Source organism: Acomys russatus, chromosome 31 (assembly GCF_903995435.1).
Source record: "Acomys russatus chromosome 31, mAcoRus1.1, whole genome shotgun sequence".
Lineage (NCBI taxonomy): Eukaryota > Metazoa > Chordata > Mammalia > Rodentia > Muridae > Acomys > Acomys russatus.
Window position 1 is genome coordinate 6,421,932 of NC_067167.1, and position 16,968 is coordinate 6,438,899.

The 16,968-nt window shown below is 36.4% G+C and overlaps 1 protein-coding gene across 2 annotated transcripts; it reads left to right on the top strand.

Annotated features, from left to right (window-relative positions):
* Positions 1 to 847: 847 nt before the first annotated feature.
* LOC127212815 (vomeronasal type-2 receptor 116-like) lies at positions 848 to 15,987 on the top strand. 2 transcript variants are annotated; one of them, XM_051172997.1, is made up of 6 exons: positions 848 to 1,062; positions 3,214 to 3,514; positions 4,484 to 5,290; positions 5,803 to 6,030; positions 12,867 to 12,990; positions 15,083 to 15,987. In XM_051172997.1, exons 1-6 carry the CDS (start codon positions 848 to 850, stop codon positions 15,985 to 15,987), a joined length of 2,580 nt encoding a protein of 859 aa, XP_051028954.1. The 2 variants fall into 2 exon arrangements, with proteins under 2 accessions (XP_051028954.1, XP_051028955.1); XM_051172998.1 differs by having other exon boundaries at positions 857 to 1,062; positions 3,214 to 3,502.
* Positions 15,988 to 16,968: the final 981 nt, after the last annotated feature.

Consider the following 16,968-nt stretch of genomic DNA (forward strand, 5'->3'; position numbering starts at 1 on the left):
CAATGAAAATGAATCAAGCACATAGGCAAACTTACGGGACACATTGAAAACTGTGTTAAGAGGAAAGTTGATAGCAGTAAGTGCCTTCACCAAGAAATTAGTGAAATCTCATACTAGCAACTTAACAGTACACCTGATTGTCTGTCTTTATATTGTTGTCCAGACTAGAAATTACTGGACCAAGAATACTTATGTTAATTTTTGAATTTTATTTGTGACTGGTTATCTAGAAAACAAAGTCACATTTAAGCTTAGGTAGAGTCCATAAATATGACTAGTGTGGAGTAGTGTATCCCCATAGAATGGTATTTTGGTTGCTGACTGGTCAGTATTTAAAGTACCCTTGCCTATAATGGACAGTGGAGGCATAAATGGACCCTGTACCTGCATGGGATCTGAGTATAATGGACGTGTATGACTTTTTAAGCTCACTTTTTCCTTTGGATCTTGTGATCAAATTCAAACATCAGATTTCCAATGGCTTTGTGACAGAGGCGTAGGACCATATCTCCCCAGAAGATTTATGGACATAAATATTCTTTCCCCGAGGCAAGGATAGATGATCTTAAAAACATATTTAACAAATTATGGTTCACATTCTATGTGAACCGCAGATGTAAAGCCCTTGAGTATATTGTTCTGTATTTCTCTAAGGATGGTGGGACGGGGGTCACAAGAAAGACTTGGGGGCGTTGGTGCCGAGTTTGAGTTGATAGGGATGCGTGACCAATTTGAGTTGCCTCTCCTGTCGGCAGTTGTAATAAAAAGATGAACACACATGAACATGAGTAGACGACTGGAGGGTGTCTGTGCAATTGCACATGTAACCTCTGCTCAGACTTACTGCATGGCAGGTATGAAAAAGGTACACTCTTTGATTATTTTCCTCTTGCTCCTGAAACTTTCTCTGGTCTTGTGCAGTTTTCACGAAGCCAGCTGTTTTTGGAGAATAAATCACAACAAAACGCTTGAAGACAACGTGAAAAGAAGCTGCGGTTTTATCCTTTTCACTCTACCTGTACACCTAGTGGAAGACTACTTCAGGGTGCTGCTAAATTTTGCGTGAGTCCTTCAGCAGTGTGCTCACTTTTGTTTCCTTTTATTGTAATGTTGTTGGTAGGACAGACAGTATAAGGCCTTTGTGCTTTCCACTCATGCTGTTAGAAAACACTTGCGATTACTTTGTCTTTTGTCCCTCTTTGAAAATGACTCAATTTATTACTTTAGCTTTCCTTCTTTTAGGCTTCGTTTATAAAAACGGTATTTTAAAGAGACAAAACAACATATATTTCTTTATGCTAAACCGACCCTTTCTTCAGATGGGTGGGGTACAGTTATCTTAATTAAAAACATATTCAAACCAGTGAAATTACTTAAGCATTAAAAGACTACAGGAAAATGCTCCTTCAGGTATCAGCCATGAGCATGACATGCATAAATCCTAAAAAAAGAGTTTATTTACATTTGATTTCTCACTTGCAGTGTTGATGTATCTGTACATATTATTTATTCTTTCAAACAATTTGCATGCTGGGACATCATGCCATTTATGGTCTACAGATCCTGGAGCTGAAATTCACTATAGGTAGGAGCAGACTGCCCACTGTGACATTTTTTATGCCGTTTTTTCCCTCATTTTATCGTCCCTCACTTGAAATGTCACAATCACTCATTTGGGGGAATTCTCAGTGTCAGGTGTTTGGTGAATATTCTACTTGAAATAATGAAAGAACTACAGTTACCAGACTTCTTCAGAATAGTTCTAACTCTGAGAAAACAGGTGATGTCAGGGTAAGAAGTGATAGCTCTCATTCTTTGTGTCTCCTATTCGCAGATGATATTATGGGTAGGTGATAACATTTGAGGGTAAGAATTCATGTTAAAAATTAGATTATTGTTGTCACTACTGAATATACTTTTATATTAAGTTTTAAAATCTTTCACTTATAGTACATTTTCTGTTCTTCTGCATAATGCAATTACAAATTTTATACAAATTTCACTGTGTACACTTTGATTCTGGTGGCTGCTACAATCATTTCTTATGCCAGGGGTAAATCATCTACTCTTTCCTTTATTTGAGTGCTGTATTCAACCCATAAAGGTAGCTAATCTTGTGAAAGATGCATGATATATGGGTTAATTGAATCCATTCATTAGACATACTGTGGCATATCTTATCACATTGAAAAAAATTTTGTGTTCATCTCTGAATGTATTATGGGCAACAAATATAGACAAACAGCAGAACTGAGATATCTTGATGAGAGGATAAATAACCTTTAGAGGAAACAGAGAAGCAATGAGGGATTCTGGTGCCTTAGTTATGAAAACATCGTGACCAATAAATGTTTACCCAAATATGACATCATTTAAAGGATAGTGAATGTTAATTAAGTGTGTATATTTAGAGTAGAAAAATATGTATTATTGTTGTTTGTGGCTATATTTTATTTTGGAAACAAACAGATAGAACAGCTTTGATAATTCCCATGTTTCTGCTTTCTATATTCAACCTGAATTTCTTTCTGCAAGGATGCAGAACACATTTACTTTAAATATTCCTTTGAAGTGCTTGCACACTATAGCCAACATGTACACTGTTTGAAAAAATTAACTTAAATCTGTTATTTGACGATTTTATACATGCACATAGTGGATTCCAGTTCCTCTGACCCACTTCTTTCCCTTGTATCTCTCTTCCTATTCTTTCACCCCACCTCTTTTCCCAACAACTCCCCTTTCATATTCATTTTTTGTTCTACTTCTAACATCGCTAACCAGTACCATATATTTCACTATTTATTTGTAACTATACTTTAGAAGCTGGTGAGATTATCAACGGGAAAAGAACTGAAAGGAAGCATTGTCCTCCCTTATGTGTTGCCAATAATTCAAGATCCCTCCGTGATTCTTAATTGAAAATTGACCACTGGCCTGTCTATCTCTGTACAGTCTCTCTAGAGATAACCACAGCAGCTGTGGGAATATGAGTGTGATGTGTGTCATGACAGGAAGGTACCATTCCATCATCATTATCCTCTCTTCATAAACTTAAATTTTACCTACACATTCACCTTTCCTTAAAGAGGATTATATCTACATGTGAGTTTTATGGGATACATACCGTTAACCTGTCACACTCATTGTGTTATATTTGAAGATTATTATGTTTGGTGCTGGGTTAGTAATGACCACTGCATTATTTTTCAGTTTGCCAGTGAATATATACCAATATGTTCTGGTAATGCTTTTTGCCATAGAGGAGATCAACAAGCATCCTAATCTTTTACCCAACTCTACCTTGGGGTTTGCCTTTCTTGGTGACCAGTGTGATATTACAGTGGCAAATTTTAATAACCTAAATATGTTCTCAAAATATGGTAAGATGCTTCCTAATTACATCTGTGAATACAGTGACTGTGATGTAGCTCTTACCGGACCAACATGGACAGCTTCTGCCCAGGTGGGGACCCTCCTGCAGCTCTTTACATTTCCCCAGGTAAAGTTAACTGTAATGGGTAGAGCTTAAAACCTAATTTTTTTATTATTTATTGATTGATTGATTTAAGTGTTTGTGCATATTTGAAGAAGAATCCAGAGTAGGTATCTGTGTTGGGATGATCTTAATTTTGTGATTTGTAGAGTTTACCCTTGTTCATTCAATGCTGATTTCTCTATCCCATTATCTGGTTTCAGTCTAGACATGGCACTATAAAGTTTATTCAAAGTATCTTCTGCCTTATTGTTTGTGTAAGCATCCTTGCCATATGTTTTCTGTTCTGCTAATAAAATGCCAACCTGCCAATGCAGAAATACAGAGAATAGGGTGAGACACTGAGTCCACATAGGGGTGGAGAGAGGGAGAGAGAGAGAGAGAGAGAGAGAGAGAGAGAGAGAGAGAGAGAGAGAGAGAGAAAGAGAGAGAGAGAAAGTAGGGATTAAGCCACTAGGAGATGTATCCATGAGGAGAGTATCAAGAAGCACCAGGAGAAACAAGCGAGAGATAAGAAATGATTAAAAATCAAATATAATAGGAAATTTGGCTGGGAGGAAGCTAGGCCAACTTAGAAGTCTGGGAAGGAACAATTATCGTTCTGTATTATGCTCCAGACTAAATAAATCATAGACTCCATGTGTAGTTATTTGAGTAAATAGCTGGCTAAAGATAACTGCCACTATATGGAATTTATGATTTATATGACACTAATAATCCTTCCATATTCCTGTGTCAATTTATATAACCACACAGAAAAAAAACCGATGTAACATCAATAATTCCATTTTCATAGAAAATTAAAAATTACAGAAATAAGGAATTTGTAGAGTGCCAAGGGGTGTCAGTATTTTTCTAAATCACAGCAGTTAAGAAATTATATGAATTTGGTGAACAATTAGATTTTCCTCCTACGTCTAAATTTCAGACCTTAGCTTACTGCCACTCTAGTGCCTCATGTTGCTTCCTGTGCTCTGTTTTATTTAGGTTACCTATGGACCATTTCATGATAGTCTGAGTGGCCATGACATGTTTCCTCATATATATCAGGTCGCCTCAAAGGACACAAGCCTAGTTCTTGCCATGGTTTCCTTGATGATTCATTTTAGCTGGAACTGGGTGGGGCTGGTGATCTTAGGTGATGACCAGGGTGTTCAGTTTCTCTTAGATGTGAGAGGAGAGATGAAAATAAATGGAGTCTGTTTAGCTTTTGTGAATGTGATCCCAGTAAACATGCAATTATACATACAAAGGGCTGAGACTTATTATCACCAAATCATGACATCGTCAGCAAATGTTGTTATCCTTTATGGTAACTTGAACTCTACTCTAGAAGTGAGCTTTAGAAGATGGCAAACTTTAGGCATTCGGAGATTATGGGTCACCACCTCACAATGGGATGCCATCTCAAGGACAAGAGATTTCAGCACTGACTCTTTCCACGGGACTTTCACTTTTTCCCACCACTATCAAGAAATTCCTACTTTTAAACATTTTATTCAGAAAATAAGTGTTTCTGCTTATCCAGAAGGTGTTTCTCTGCTGAGATTGGGATGGATTTATTTTAACTGTTCGGTATCTGTATCTGATTGTAAAACACTGAATCATTGTTCATCTAATACCTCACTGGAATGGTTACCATGGCACAATTTTGACATGGCCATGAATGATGAGCATTACAATATATATAATGCTGTGTATGCTGTAGCCCATGCCTTTCACAACATGCAACTCCAACAGTTAGATATTAATGTAATGGAAAGTTGGAAAGGGATGACACTTAAATGCCTTCAGGTAAATATGATTCTAGGTTGTGGCAAGTTTGCAACAAAATTAATATCATCTGCATCAATTTGGACCTAGAGTGAATACCAGTACCTATGTTTAAAGTGGCAAGGATGTATATGCCAATAATCTCAGTATTGAAATGCAAAATGCATACATAAAAAGCTCAATGGCTAACTAGAAATACCAGACTCAATAAGGTTTATGTTTACCGAGGGAGCCCTTCTCATGAAAGTAAGGCAGAAACCAATAGAGGAAGATACATGATGCCTTTATCTGTCCTTACATAATGCTCTTTGATGCATGCAGACACATACATGTGTATGACATACACACACACACACACACACACACACACACACACACACACACACAATGTCACTTGTCATTTTACCATTTTGGTTAGTTACATGTTTTAAGGTGCATTCTGAGGGAGAAATTAAATGTAAAAAATATCTTCAACAGACTACATCAGCCTTGATGTGCAGACATATTTAATCATAAGATTATGCATTTTTTAGGTAAATACCTTTCTGAAGAATTTAAAATTTGTTAATCCTGTAGGAGACCCAGTGAATATTAATCAAACAGAAAAAGTAGATGCAATGTATGACATTCTCACCGTGTTGAATTTTCTACAAGGTTATGTACTAAAGGTGAAAATAGGACAGTTCTATCCTTATTTTTCACATGACCAGCAACTGTTCGTATATGAAGACATGATTGAGTGGGCCACAGGAAGTAGACAGGTGGGTTGCATCCAGTTTTTTAAATTGTTTATCCACTTCATTATTAAGATTAAAAAAAAATACAGGTCATGCCTATTTGTTCCATTTAATGTGTGAAATAAGTTTGTACATTACTCTTTGATGACTAAATGAAGTTTCATACACATTTTAAGTGTTTTAAATTTTTTATTTATTTATACAATTTACATCCTGGTCATAGCCCCATTCCTCCTCACCTCCCAGTCCCCCTTTCTCCCCTTTCCTCCATCTCTCTCCACTATTCCTCAGAAGAGTGCAGTCCCCCTTCCCATCAAGTCCTTTCAGGACTGAGTGTGTACACTTTGTGCCTGGCAAAGCAATTCTGTGAAAGGGAAGTAAGTTAAAAGCTGGCAAGAGAGTCCTTGTCAGAAAATGTCGCCACTCCCACCACTAGGGGACTCACATAAATCCTGAGCAGCCCATTAGCTACATCTATGTATGGAGCCTAGGTCCAGTCCATACAAGGTTCTTGGTTGGTACTTCAGTCTCAGCAGGCCCCTCTACATTCTGGCTATCTGGCTCTGTGTGTCTGCCTTTGAAGCGCCTGTTAATATCCAAGATTTTCTCCCCCTTCCCTTCTCACAAGGATCCGTACTCGTCTCCTAATGTTTGGCTGTGAATCTCCACATGTGTTTTGAGGTGTTGCTAGGTGGAGACTCTCAGAGAACAACTCTGTTCGACTCCTGTCTTCAGGCATAGCAAAATATCTTTAATAGTGTCAGAAGTTGGGTTGATGCAGGCATTGGTTGGAATTTTCTTCAGTCTCTGCAAAATCTGTTCTATCTTTACCTCTGAACATATTGCAGCTAGGGTCAATTTTGAATGCAAGTTTTTTTTTTTTTGGTGTGTGTGTGTTTGTGTTCTCTTCCCTGTAAGAGGAGACTTGTCAAATTAGAAGGGCTTCTCTTCAGCCTCCATGGGCCCTGCTACCAGGATTCTCTGATAGAGTCTCTCTCATGTCCCCCTGGGAGTCTACCCTCACTTAAGTCTTCAGCTTGTCACAGAGATGCTCCTTGACTCCAATTTCTCTCTTCTCTACAGACCTTTTTTCCTCCCACTCCCACTCTTCCCACATCTGATTCCCCCCTTATGTATCTCTGCATTTCCTCTGCTACATTGTTCCATTTCTTCAAGAACTACTTCAGTCTATTAAGTTTCCTTCATGAGTGAGGCTTAAGCATCTTACCTTGGATCCTTGCTACATATCTTCTTTGGGTCTGTGCACTGTAGTATGCTTATCCTTTAATATACTTAAATACACTTATAAGTGAGTACATACCACATGCGTCTTTCTGGGGCTGGATTACCTCACCCAGGATGATCTTTTCTAGTTCAATCCATGTGCCTGCAAATTTCATGATTTGTTTATTTGTAATATTTGAGTAGTGTTCCTTTGGGTAAATGTACCAATATTTATTTAGCCATTCTCTGGTTGAGGGACAGCTAGGTTGTTTCCATTTCCTATCTATTACAATTAAGGCTACTATGAACATAGTTGAGCAAGTGTCCTTGTTGTATAGTGGACCATCTTTTGGGTATATACTCAGGAGTGGTATAGATAGGTCTTGAGGAATCACTATTCCCAAATTTCTGAGATAGCACAAGATTTATTTCTAAAGTGGTTGCACTCCTACCAGCCATGGAGGAGTGTTCCTCTTTCTCCACATCCTTGGCAACATTTGCTGTCACTTGAGTTTTGATCTTAGCCCTTCTGATGGGTGTAAGATAGACTCTCAGAGTCATCTTGATTTGTATTTCCCTGATGACTAAGGACATTTAGCATTTCTCTAAGTGCTTCTCAGCAATTCAGAATCTCTCTGTTGAGAATTCTCTGTTTAGCTCTGTACCCCATTTTTAAACTTCATTATTTTGTTTGTTGGCCTTTAATGTTTTGAGTTCTTTATATATTTTGGATATTAGCCCTTTGTCAGATGTAGGATTTGTGTAGCTATTTCCCAGTCTGTAGGCTGTTGTTTCATTCTATTGACAGTGTCTGTGGCTTTAGAGAAGATTTTTCCAGTTTCAAGAAGTCTGATTTCATTGTTGATCTCAGAACCTGAGCTGCTGGTGTTCTGTGCTTGACATTTTTTCCTGTGCCAAAGAGTTCAAGGCTATTACCCACTTCCTCTTCTAATATATTTAGTGTATCTGGTTTTAAGTTGACGTCTTTGATCCACTTGGACTTGAGTTTTGTTCAGGGTGATAAATATCAATCTATTTGAATTTTTCTACATGAAGATATCTAGTTAGACCACCATCATTGTATGATGTTAGCTCTTTTGTAAAAAAACCAAGTGTCCTAGGTATGTGGGTCTAATTCTGGGTTTTTGATTCAACAGGCTATTTCTATGCCAGTACCATGCATGTTTTATTACTATTGCTCTGTAGTATACATTTAAGTCAGGGATGAAGATACCTCCAGAAGTTCTTTTTCTTATTGGACTGTTTTACATTTTCTGGATTCTTGTTTTTTCAAATGAAGTTTAGAATTGTTCTCTCAAGGTCTGTAAAGAATTGTGGAGGTATTTAAATGGGGATTTGCATTGAATCAGCATAGAATTATAAGATGGCCATTTTTACTATGTTAATCTACCAATCCAAGAGCATAGGACATCTTTCCATCTTTTGATATCTCCTTCAATATTTTTCTTTAGATTCTTGCAGCTCTTGTCATACATGTCTTTGATTTGCTTGGTTAGAGTTATGCCAAGATATTGTGGCTATTATAGAGGGTGTAGTTTTCATAATTCCTTTCTCATCATGTTTGTCATTTGTATACAGGAGGGCTACTGATTTTTTGGAGTTAATCTTGGATCTGGGTGCTTTGCTGAAGGTGTTTATCTTCTAGTTGAGTTCCCTAGTAGAATTTTGTGGTCACTTTTGTATACTATCATATCATTGGCAAATAGTGATACTTGGACTTCTTTTCTGATTTGTATTGCCTTGATCTCCTTTAGTTTTCTCATGGCTGCAGATAAAAATTAAAGCACTATATTGAAGAGATAAGAAAATGTCAAGCCTTTCCTTGTTCCTGATTTTAGTGGAATTTCTTTGAGTTTCTCTCCATTTAATTTGATGCGAGCTATTAGCTTGCTGTATATAGCCTTTATTATGTTTAAGTATTTTTTTTTTTTTTTATGTCTGATCTCTCCAAGACTTTCATCATAAAGTGCTGTTACATTTTGTCGGTGGTGTTTTCAGCATCTAATGAGATAATCATGTGGTTTTTCTTTAAGCTTGTTTATATGGTAAATTATATTGATGGGTTTTCTTTTTTTTTTTTTTTTTTTTTTTTATCCTCTTTGCATTCCTGAGATGAAGTCTACTTGATCAGGGTAGATGGAATATTTGTTGTGTTCTTGGATTCAGTTTGGTAGTATTTTATTGAGTATTTTCTTTTGCAGTGATATGAGTCAAATTGGTCTGATATTCTCTTTCTTCACCAAGTCTTTGTGTGGTTTGTGTATCAGGGTGACTGTGCCTTCACAGCATGAGTTTGGTAGTGTTCCTTCTCTTCCTATATTGTGGAGTAGTTTGAGGAATATTTGTATTATCTCTTCTTTGAATGTCTTGCGGAATTCTGTACTAAAACCAATTATCCCTGGGCTTTTTTTTTTTTTTTTGGTTAGAAGATTTTCGGTGACCACTTTTGTTTCCTTAGGGATTATAGTAATGTTTAAACTGTTTATCTGTTCTTGATTTAACTTTGGTAAGTGAAGTCTTTCAATAAAAATCATCCATTTTTTTTTTTAGATATTTCAATTTTGTAGAATACATGCTTTTGAAGTAAGATCTAGTGATTTTGGGGTTACTTAGTATTTGTTTTTATGTCCCCAGTTTAATTTCTGATTATGCTAATTTGGATAATCTCCGTCTTTCTTTTAGTTAGTTTAGCTAAGTGTTTGTCTATCTTGTTGATTTTTCTTAAAGAACCACCTCTTGGTTTCATTGATTATTTTTATTGTTTTCTTTTTTCTATTTTATTGATTTTAGAACTGAGATAATTTCCTGTCATCCACCCCTTCTTTGTGTGTTATCTTCTTTTTCCTAGAACATTCTGTTAAGTTGTGAGTATAAGATCTCTTCAAATTCTTTATTGCAACTTTTAGAGCTATGAACCTTCCTCTTGGAACTGCTTTCAGCGTGTCCCATAACTTTGGGTATGTGGTGCCTTCATTTTCATTGAATTATAGGAAGTCTTTACTTTTTTTATTTATTTTGTTTCTGATCCAGTGGTCATTGAGTAGGGAGTTGTTCAGTTTCCATGAGTTTGTAGGCTTACTGTTTTTTCTCTTGTTGTTGAGTTCCAGCTTTAGTCCATAGTGGTTTGATAAGATGCAAGGGGTTATTTTGATCTTTTTGTATCTGTTGAGGTTTGCTTTGTGACCAGGTCTGTGGTCAATTTTGGAGAAGGTCCCATGAAGTGCTGAGAAGAAGGTATTTTCATTTGTGTTTGGGTGAAATGTTTTGTAGATATGTGTTAGGTCCACTTGACTCATGATGTCTATAATTTTTATTTCTCCATTTAGTTTCTGTCTTGATGATCTGTTTATTGGTAATAGTGCAGTTTGATGTGTGATTTAAGCTTTAGCAATGTTTCTTTAATCAATGTGGTTGTTCCTGCAGTTGGGAAATAGATGTTCAGGATTGAGATGTCATCTTGGTGTATTTTTCCTTTGATGACTATGAAGTGTCCTTCGCATTCTCTAATAAAATAAAATATATTTTATTAGATACTAGAATGTCTCCTCCAGTTTGAATGTTGGTCCATTTGCTGGGAATACTTTTTCTGCTCTTTATTCTCAGGTAATGTCTGTTTTTATTGCTGTGATGTGTTTCTTGCATGCAGCGGAATTATGGGTCCCGTTTTTGCACCCATTCCGTTAGCCTGTGTCTTTTTATTAGGGAGTTGAGGCCATTGATGTAGAAAGATATTAGTGATCGGTGGTTTTTAGTTTGTGTTTTCTTTTATGTTGGTGATTGGTGTGTGTGTGTGTGTGTGTGTGTGTGTGTGTGTGTGTGTGTGTGTGTGTTTCTCTCCTTTTTGTTTTACAGACATGGGGTTATTTATGTCTTTTGTTTTTCTGTGTGCAATTAGCCTCCTTGCATTGGAATTTTCCACATAGTATCTTCTGTAGGGCTGGCTTTGTGGGTAGGTACTGTTTAAGCGTGATTTTTGTCATGGAATATCTTGTTCTATCCATCTATGGTGACTGAAAGTTTTGCTGGGTATAGTCATTTGAGTTGACATCTGTGGTATCTTAGTGTCTGCTAGAGATCTGTCTATGTCTTTTGTTTTTCATAGTCTGTTGAGAAGTCAAATGTAATTCTGATAAGTTTGCCTTTATATGTGACTTGGTATTTTTCTCTTACACATTTTAACAATATTTCTTTGTTCTGTACAATTAGCGTTTTTATTATTATGTGGTAGGAGAAATTTCCCTTTCAATCTATTTGGAGTTCTGTAGGCATCTTCTATGTTTATAGGCATCACTTTAAGTTGGAGAAATTTTCTTCTATGATGTTGTTGAAAACACTCTCTGAGCCTTGGAGCTGGAAGTCTTCTTCTTCTAGTCTTATTATCCTTAGAATAGGTCTTTTTGTAGTGCCTCAGATTTTTGGATGTTTTGTGTCATGAATTTTTTACTTTGAACATTGTCTTAACTGATATTTCAATTACTTCAACTTCTTATACTCTTGAGATTTTCTCTTCCAATTTTTGTATTCTGTTGGTGATGCTTGTGTCTGCAATTACTGTTCTCTTCATAGGTCATCTTCAAGATTGTCTCAGATTGTGTTTTCTTTATTGCTTCCAGTTCCATTTTTAGGTCTTGAACATTTTTTTTTCATTTTTTTTCTCCCATTTCCTTATATTTTCATGTAATTCCTTAAATGATTTATTCAATTCCTTCATCTATTTGAATGTATTTTTCTATATGTCTTTGAGGGATTTATTTTCCTCCTTTTGGGCCTCTATCACTTTCATAAAATCATATTTAAAATCTTTTCTTGTACTTTGGATATGATAATATCTCTAGGGCTTGATGTGTTAGGACTGTTGGTTTCTGGTAGTGTCATGACTCTGAGTTTTGTTGCTTATGTTCTTCCCTTGGCCTCCAGCTACCTAGTTGTTTCTGCTGTTAGCAGGACTGGTGGTCCCTCTTCTGGGGTCACTGTCTGTGTCCAAGGTAGGCTCTCTGTAAGAGAGCTCCAAGGCAAATGCTGCTCACTTGGACACCACACAATCCTCCTCAGGATGGTTGGAATTGGGGGTTGGGGCCTGTGTACAGATCAGCTCTGCTGGGATTGCTGTCTGTGTCCCAGATAGACCAGCCTATCTGAATGTGAGGGCAATCTGGCTGCAATATCTCTCACCCCACTGATCTCCAGGGTTGGTTCAGATGATCTGGCTAGCTATGCAGGTTTACCCTTCTTCCATCACTATTCCATTACATCCCTCACTGAAGCTGCATGCTGGTTCGAAGAGGACAACCTTACCCAAAATAGAGGAGGACCTGTCTTCAATCAAGGATATAGCAGTAGTTGTGCTCCCCTGCTAGGACTTCCAAATAAGCCCCCAATGTTCAATTTTAATTTTAACCAAACATCTGAGTGATTTTTGAGGACTATAGGATTTCATCAATTCATTTTACATGTATATAGTATATATAATATTTAGTATATTAAACCGGTTTGCAGCATTCCATTTTATTTCAAGTATGCTGAAAATAAGTTAATTAATATGTTAGTATATTGAAAGAGACTTGATAAGAAAAAAATGACATTTCTGTTATCAAAACACATTTTATTTCCCTCAGTTATCCAACTCAGTGTGCAGTATACCTTGCTATCCTGGTTTCAAGAAATCCCATCAGGAAGGAAAAGCAGACTGCTGTTTCGATTGTTCCAGATGTCCTGAGAATGAAATTTCCAACACCACAGGTCATTGCACACCTTGGGAGAAAATATGACAAATTGACGATCTTATTCTCCATGCATTATAAACATAAATTACCATGGAAGGGAACTTTAGATAAAGCTTAATTTATCACTTAAGTTTAATGATAAATACTATTTCCCCTAGATAAAACATTTACTCTGTTGTTCCCTGAGACACATTTTTTTGGACTAATAATAGGCCCAGGAAAGAGTGTATTTTCTCAGATAAACAGACTTGAGAGCTAAATGTTAAGTCAAGTAACCTTTTCTCAGGAATTTCACGTGTATTATTATCTGGTATTATAATCACTAACATATTTATCAGGCTGAAAACTCAAGTCTTCCCTGTGCCAATTTACTAGTTCCCAGGTAGGTTACTGAAATGATCAGGTGCTCAAAGATTTTTTTCCCTTTATTTATTTATTTATTTTTAGTTTTTTTTCAAAGATTTTTATGTTTAGGTTAAGAAATATGCATTATGTAAGTAAAGCACCCTTCAAAGAATATGGACAATATATTTGCTATGTTTTTTTTGTTGTTATCTTGTTCACAGGTCAATGATGAAGGTAACACGCAGAAATAAAATTTTGAATTAAGCCATAGAGCTGAAGTAAAGGGCAGGCACATCAGCTATAGAATGACATAAACAACTGACATGCTTGTGAGACAAGGGCAGTCTTTTAGATTGATATTGTTGATTCTATATATTATGTGACTGGAGCAATTTTTATAGAATCAATGAAATAATAAACTGTTAGAAAAATAAAGTTATAATTATGGCAGGAACGATATTAAAAATGTTTAAAATCAAGAAAGTTGAACATACATGTAGAGATATCATGTTGAAAAGATGATCAATATTAATGACTTTTTGTGAAATGCCTATTGTAAAATGTCAGAAGAAAAAAGTACTAAGGGTAATAATATACTATAGGAAAGATGCATAAAATTGTTATAAAGATGACACTGTCCCATTAAGATATAATTAATGTTAATTAATTACTTATGAACTCACTGTTGATTAAATACAAAGTTATTGGATAGAATTATTTTCTAAATTAAAAATTCTATTAATATTGCATATGAATACTAAAATAAAATTTCTTGTATTTACAAGATGTAAAACTATGATCCAAAAAACAAAATATTTAATACACTGGCCCACGATTTTATATAATATTATTATGAAAAAGAGAAGACTAAGTAAAGTATATCTCTCAGTGGAAAGCATCAGTATATCCTTCCTCAATTTTATGTAATATTTATTAATTGCAATTACAGTAACAGCAAGGACCACAGTAAAATATACAACTCCTAGGAGAGAAGAATTATCCCCATTTCTCTTATTAGATGTCATCTCTATTTTGGCCGAATTTAGAAAATAATTTCTTTCATGCTGTGCTTTTCAGTAAGTTCCTGTCTCCTATATATGTTAACACAGATCAATGTTCATAGTTGTAGAATTAAAAATACACATAAATTATATGCCTCCCTAAAATGCACACATGTAGCAGACTCCCAAAGTGGTGAAATCTTGAAGTAGGACTTTCTATGGCAGTAATTCCCCCAGATCTCAATGTTGATCATTAGAATAACTGTGCTTTACGAACATAATTTAAGGGCATGGATTCCTATGTCCCTGTCACTATATGAATACAGACCCATAGTTTCTTGATTCTGAGAGATTTTAACTAACAAAAATCTAACTTCCTCTGAGACCTTTACTGGCACCCTCTCATAAGAGTATGTACAAAACTTAGACAATGACAAATGAGCAAATATATGCTATGTTCTTATACAGTGACAAATGTACTAAGACACAATGTAATTTTGATTTCTTTCCATAAAACATCTCAGGAATATGCAAAGAAAACAAAAAGATTTTTACGATAAATATAAAATGGTTTCCTCTTCCACAAATATGAAAGACAGTATAAGATATGAAACACTGCTTTAGAGCTTCATCAGTAAGTGGCTATTTATAGCAACAAAGAAGGCAAATTGTGCTAAACTTCCTCAGAATACCTGTCTGGGGTATCCTGAGAAGAAGAGACAATGCAGAGCTAAGCTGATAACTCCTTGCTTTTGTCAATAGACATGGAGCTGTGTGTGAAGTGTCCAGAGGATTGGTATGCCAACGCAGAGCAAACCTACTGCCTGCCAAAAGCTGTGACGTTTCTGGCTTATGAAGACCCCTTGGGGATGGCTCTTGTCTGCATGGCCCTGTGTTTCTCTGCACTCACAGCTCTTGTTCTTGGGGTCTTTGTGAAGCACAAAGATACCCCCATTGTGAAGGCTAACAACTGTACCCTCAGCTACATTCTGTTAATATCACTCACGTTTTGCTTTCTCTGCCCTTTGCTCTTCATTGGGAATCCCAACACTACAACATGCATCCTACAGCAGATTACGTTTGGAACTCTGTTCAGTGTGGCATTGTCCACAGTGTTGGCCAAAACGATTACTGTGCTTCTGGCCTTCAGGATCACTGTCCCAGAAAGAAGAATGCGGGGACTGCTAGTATCCAGGGTACCCAAATACATTATTCCCATTTGTACCCTTGTCCAAATTATTCTCTGTGGAATCTGGCTAAAGACATCACCTCCCTTTGTGGACACTGATGTACACTCTGAACATGGGCACATTACCATCACATGCAGCAAAGGCTCAGTCACAGCATTCTACTGTGTTCTTGGATACCTAGGATCTCTGGCCCTAGCGAGCTTCTTAGTGGCTTTTTTGGCCAGGAATCTGCCTGACAGGTTCAATGAAGCCAAGTTCCTGACATTCAGCATGCTGGTATTCTGCAGTGTCTGGGTCACCTTCCTTCCTGTCTACCACAGTACCAAGGGGAAAGTCATGGTAGCCGTTGAAGTGTTTTCTATTCTGTCCTCCAGTGCGGGACTGCTGGGGTGTATCTTTATCCCCAAATGCTACATTATTTTATTAAGACCTGACAGAAACTCAATTCAAAAGTTTAAAGATAAAACATTCAATTGAGCCTATTAATATTTTTTAAATTTAACTCATGTGTGAAGTTACTTTAATGCTTGCAGAAGAGTATGTTTTATTCTGAACTTCAAATATAAGCTTTTAGCATGGTATTTATTGGCATACATACAAGAGAATCACGTTCATTAATGATATTTGTTTTTCATTACTTTTATTATTATAATTATTTTCCAAGTATTTGTTGTGCTTATGTGTGAGTATAGACATGGGCATGTGACTGTGTTTGCCTGCTAAGGTCATCAGAGCATTGGATTTCCTAAGAGTTGGACTTAAAAGCAATCTTCAATCTACAACTTTTCTACATGGTTACTAGAAGCCAAATTCAGGTTTCCTAGGAGAGCATGAAGAACTCTTACCTACCAAGACATCTCAGGAACCCTTTAATGCTATATATATAACAGTGTGAAGATTATAGTCTTCTGTTTTCTAATATTAATCTGAAATTCCTTATTCAATTATTTCATGTGTTTCTGCGGACAATTATTAAACAGATACAAATTTCTTCTTCCCCTCTGATATAAAATTATTAATATTAAATTGGAAATATCTCTTTTAGAACTGGAGAAAATGTTGTTGTAATTAATTGGTAATAGACCATTGGGGATGGAATTTGTCAGACAAGATGTTTCATTCCCACAAATTTCGGGAATTCCTTGTTTTTAATAGCTGAGTAGTATTCCATAGTGTATATGTACCATAGTTTCTTTATCCATTCTTCTACTGAGGGACACTTAAGCTGTTTCCATGTTCTGGCTCTTATGAGTAAGGCTGCTATGAACATGGTTGAGCAAATTTTCTTGTTGTGTGCTGGAGCATCTTCTGGGCTATTCCTTGAGGGGGAGACCTGGTGGCACTCAGAGGAAGGATAGCAGGTTACCAAGAAGAGACTTGATACCCTATGAGCAGATACAGGGGGAGGAAATCCCCCTCAGGAACAGTCATAGGGGAGGGGAATAAGGGGAAAATGGG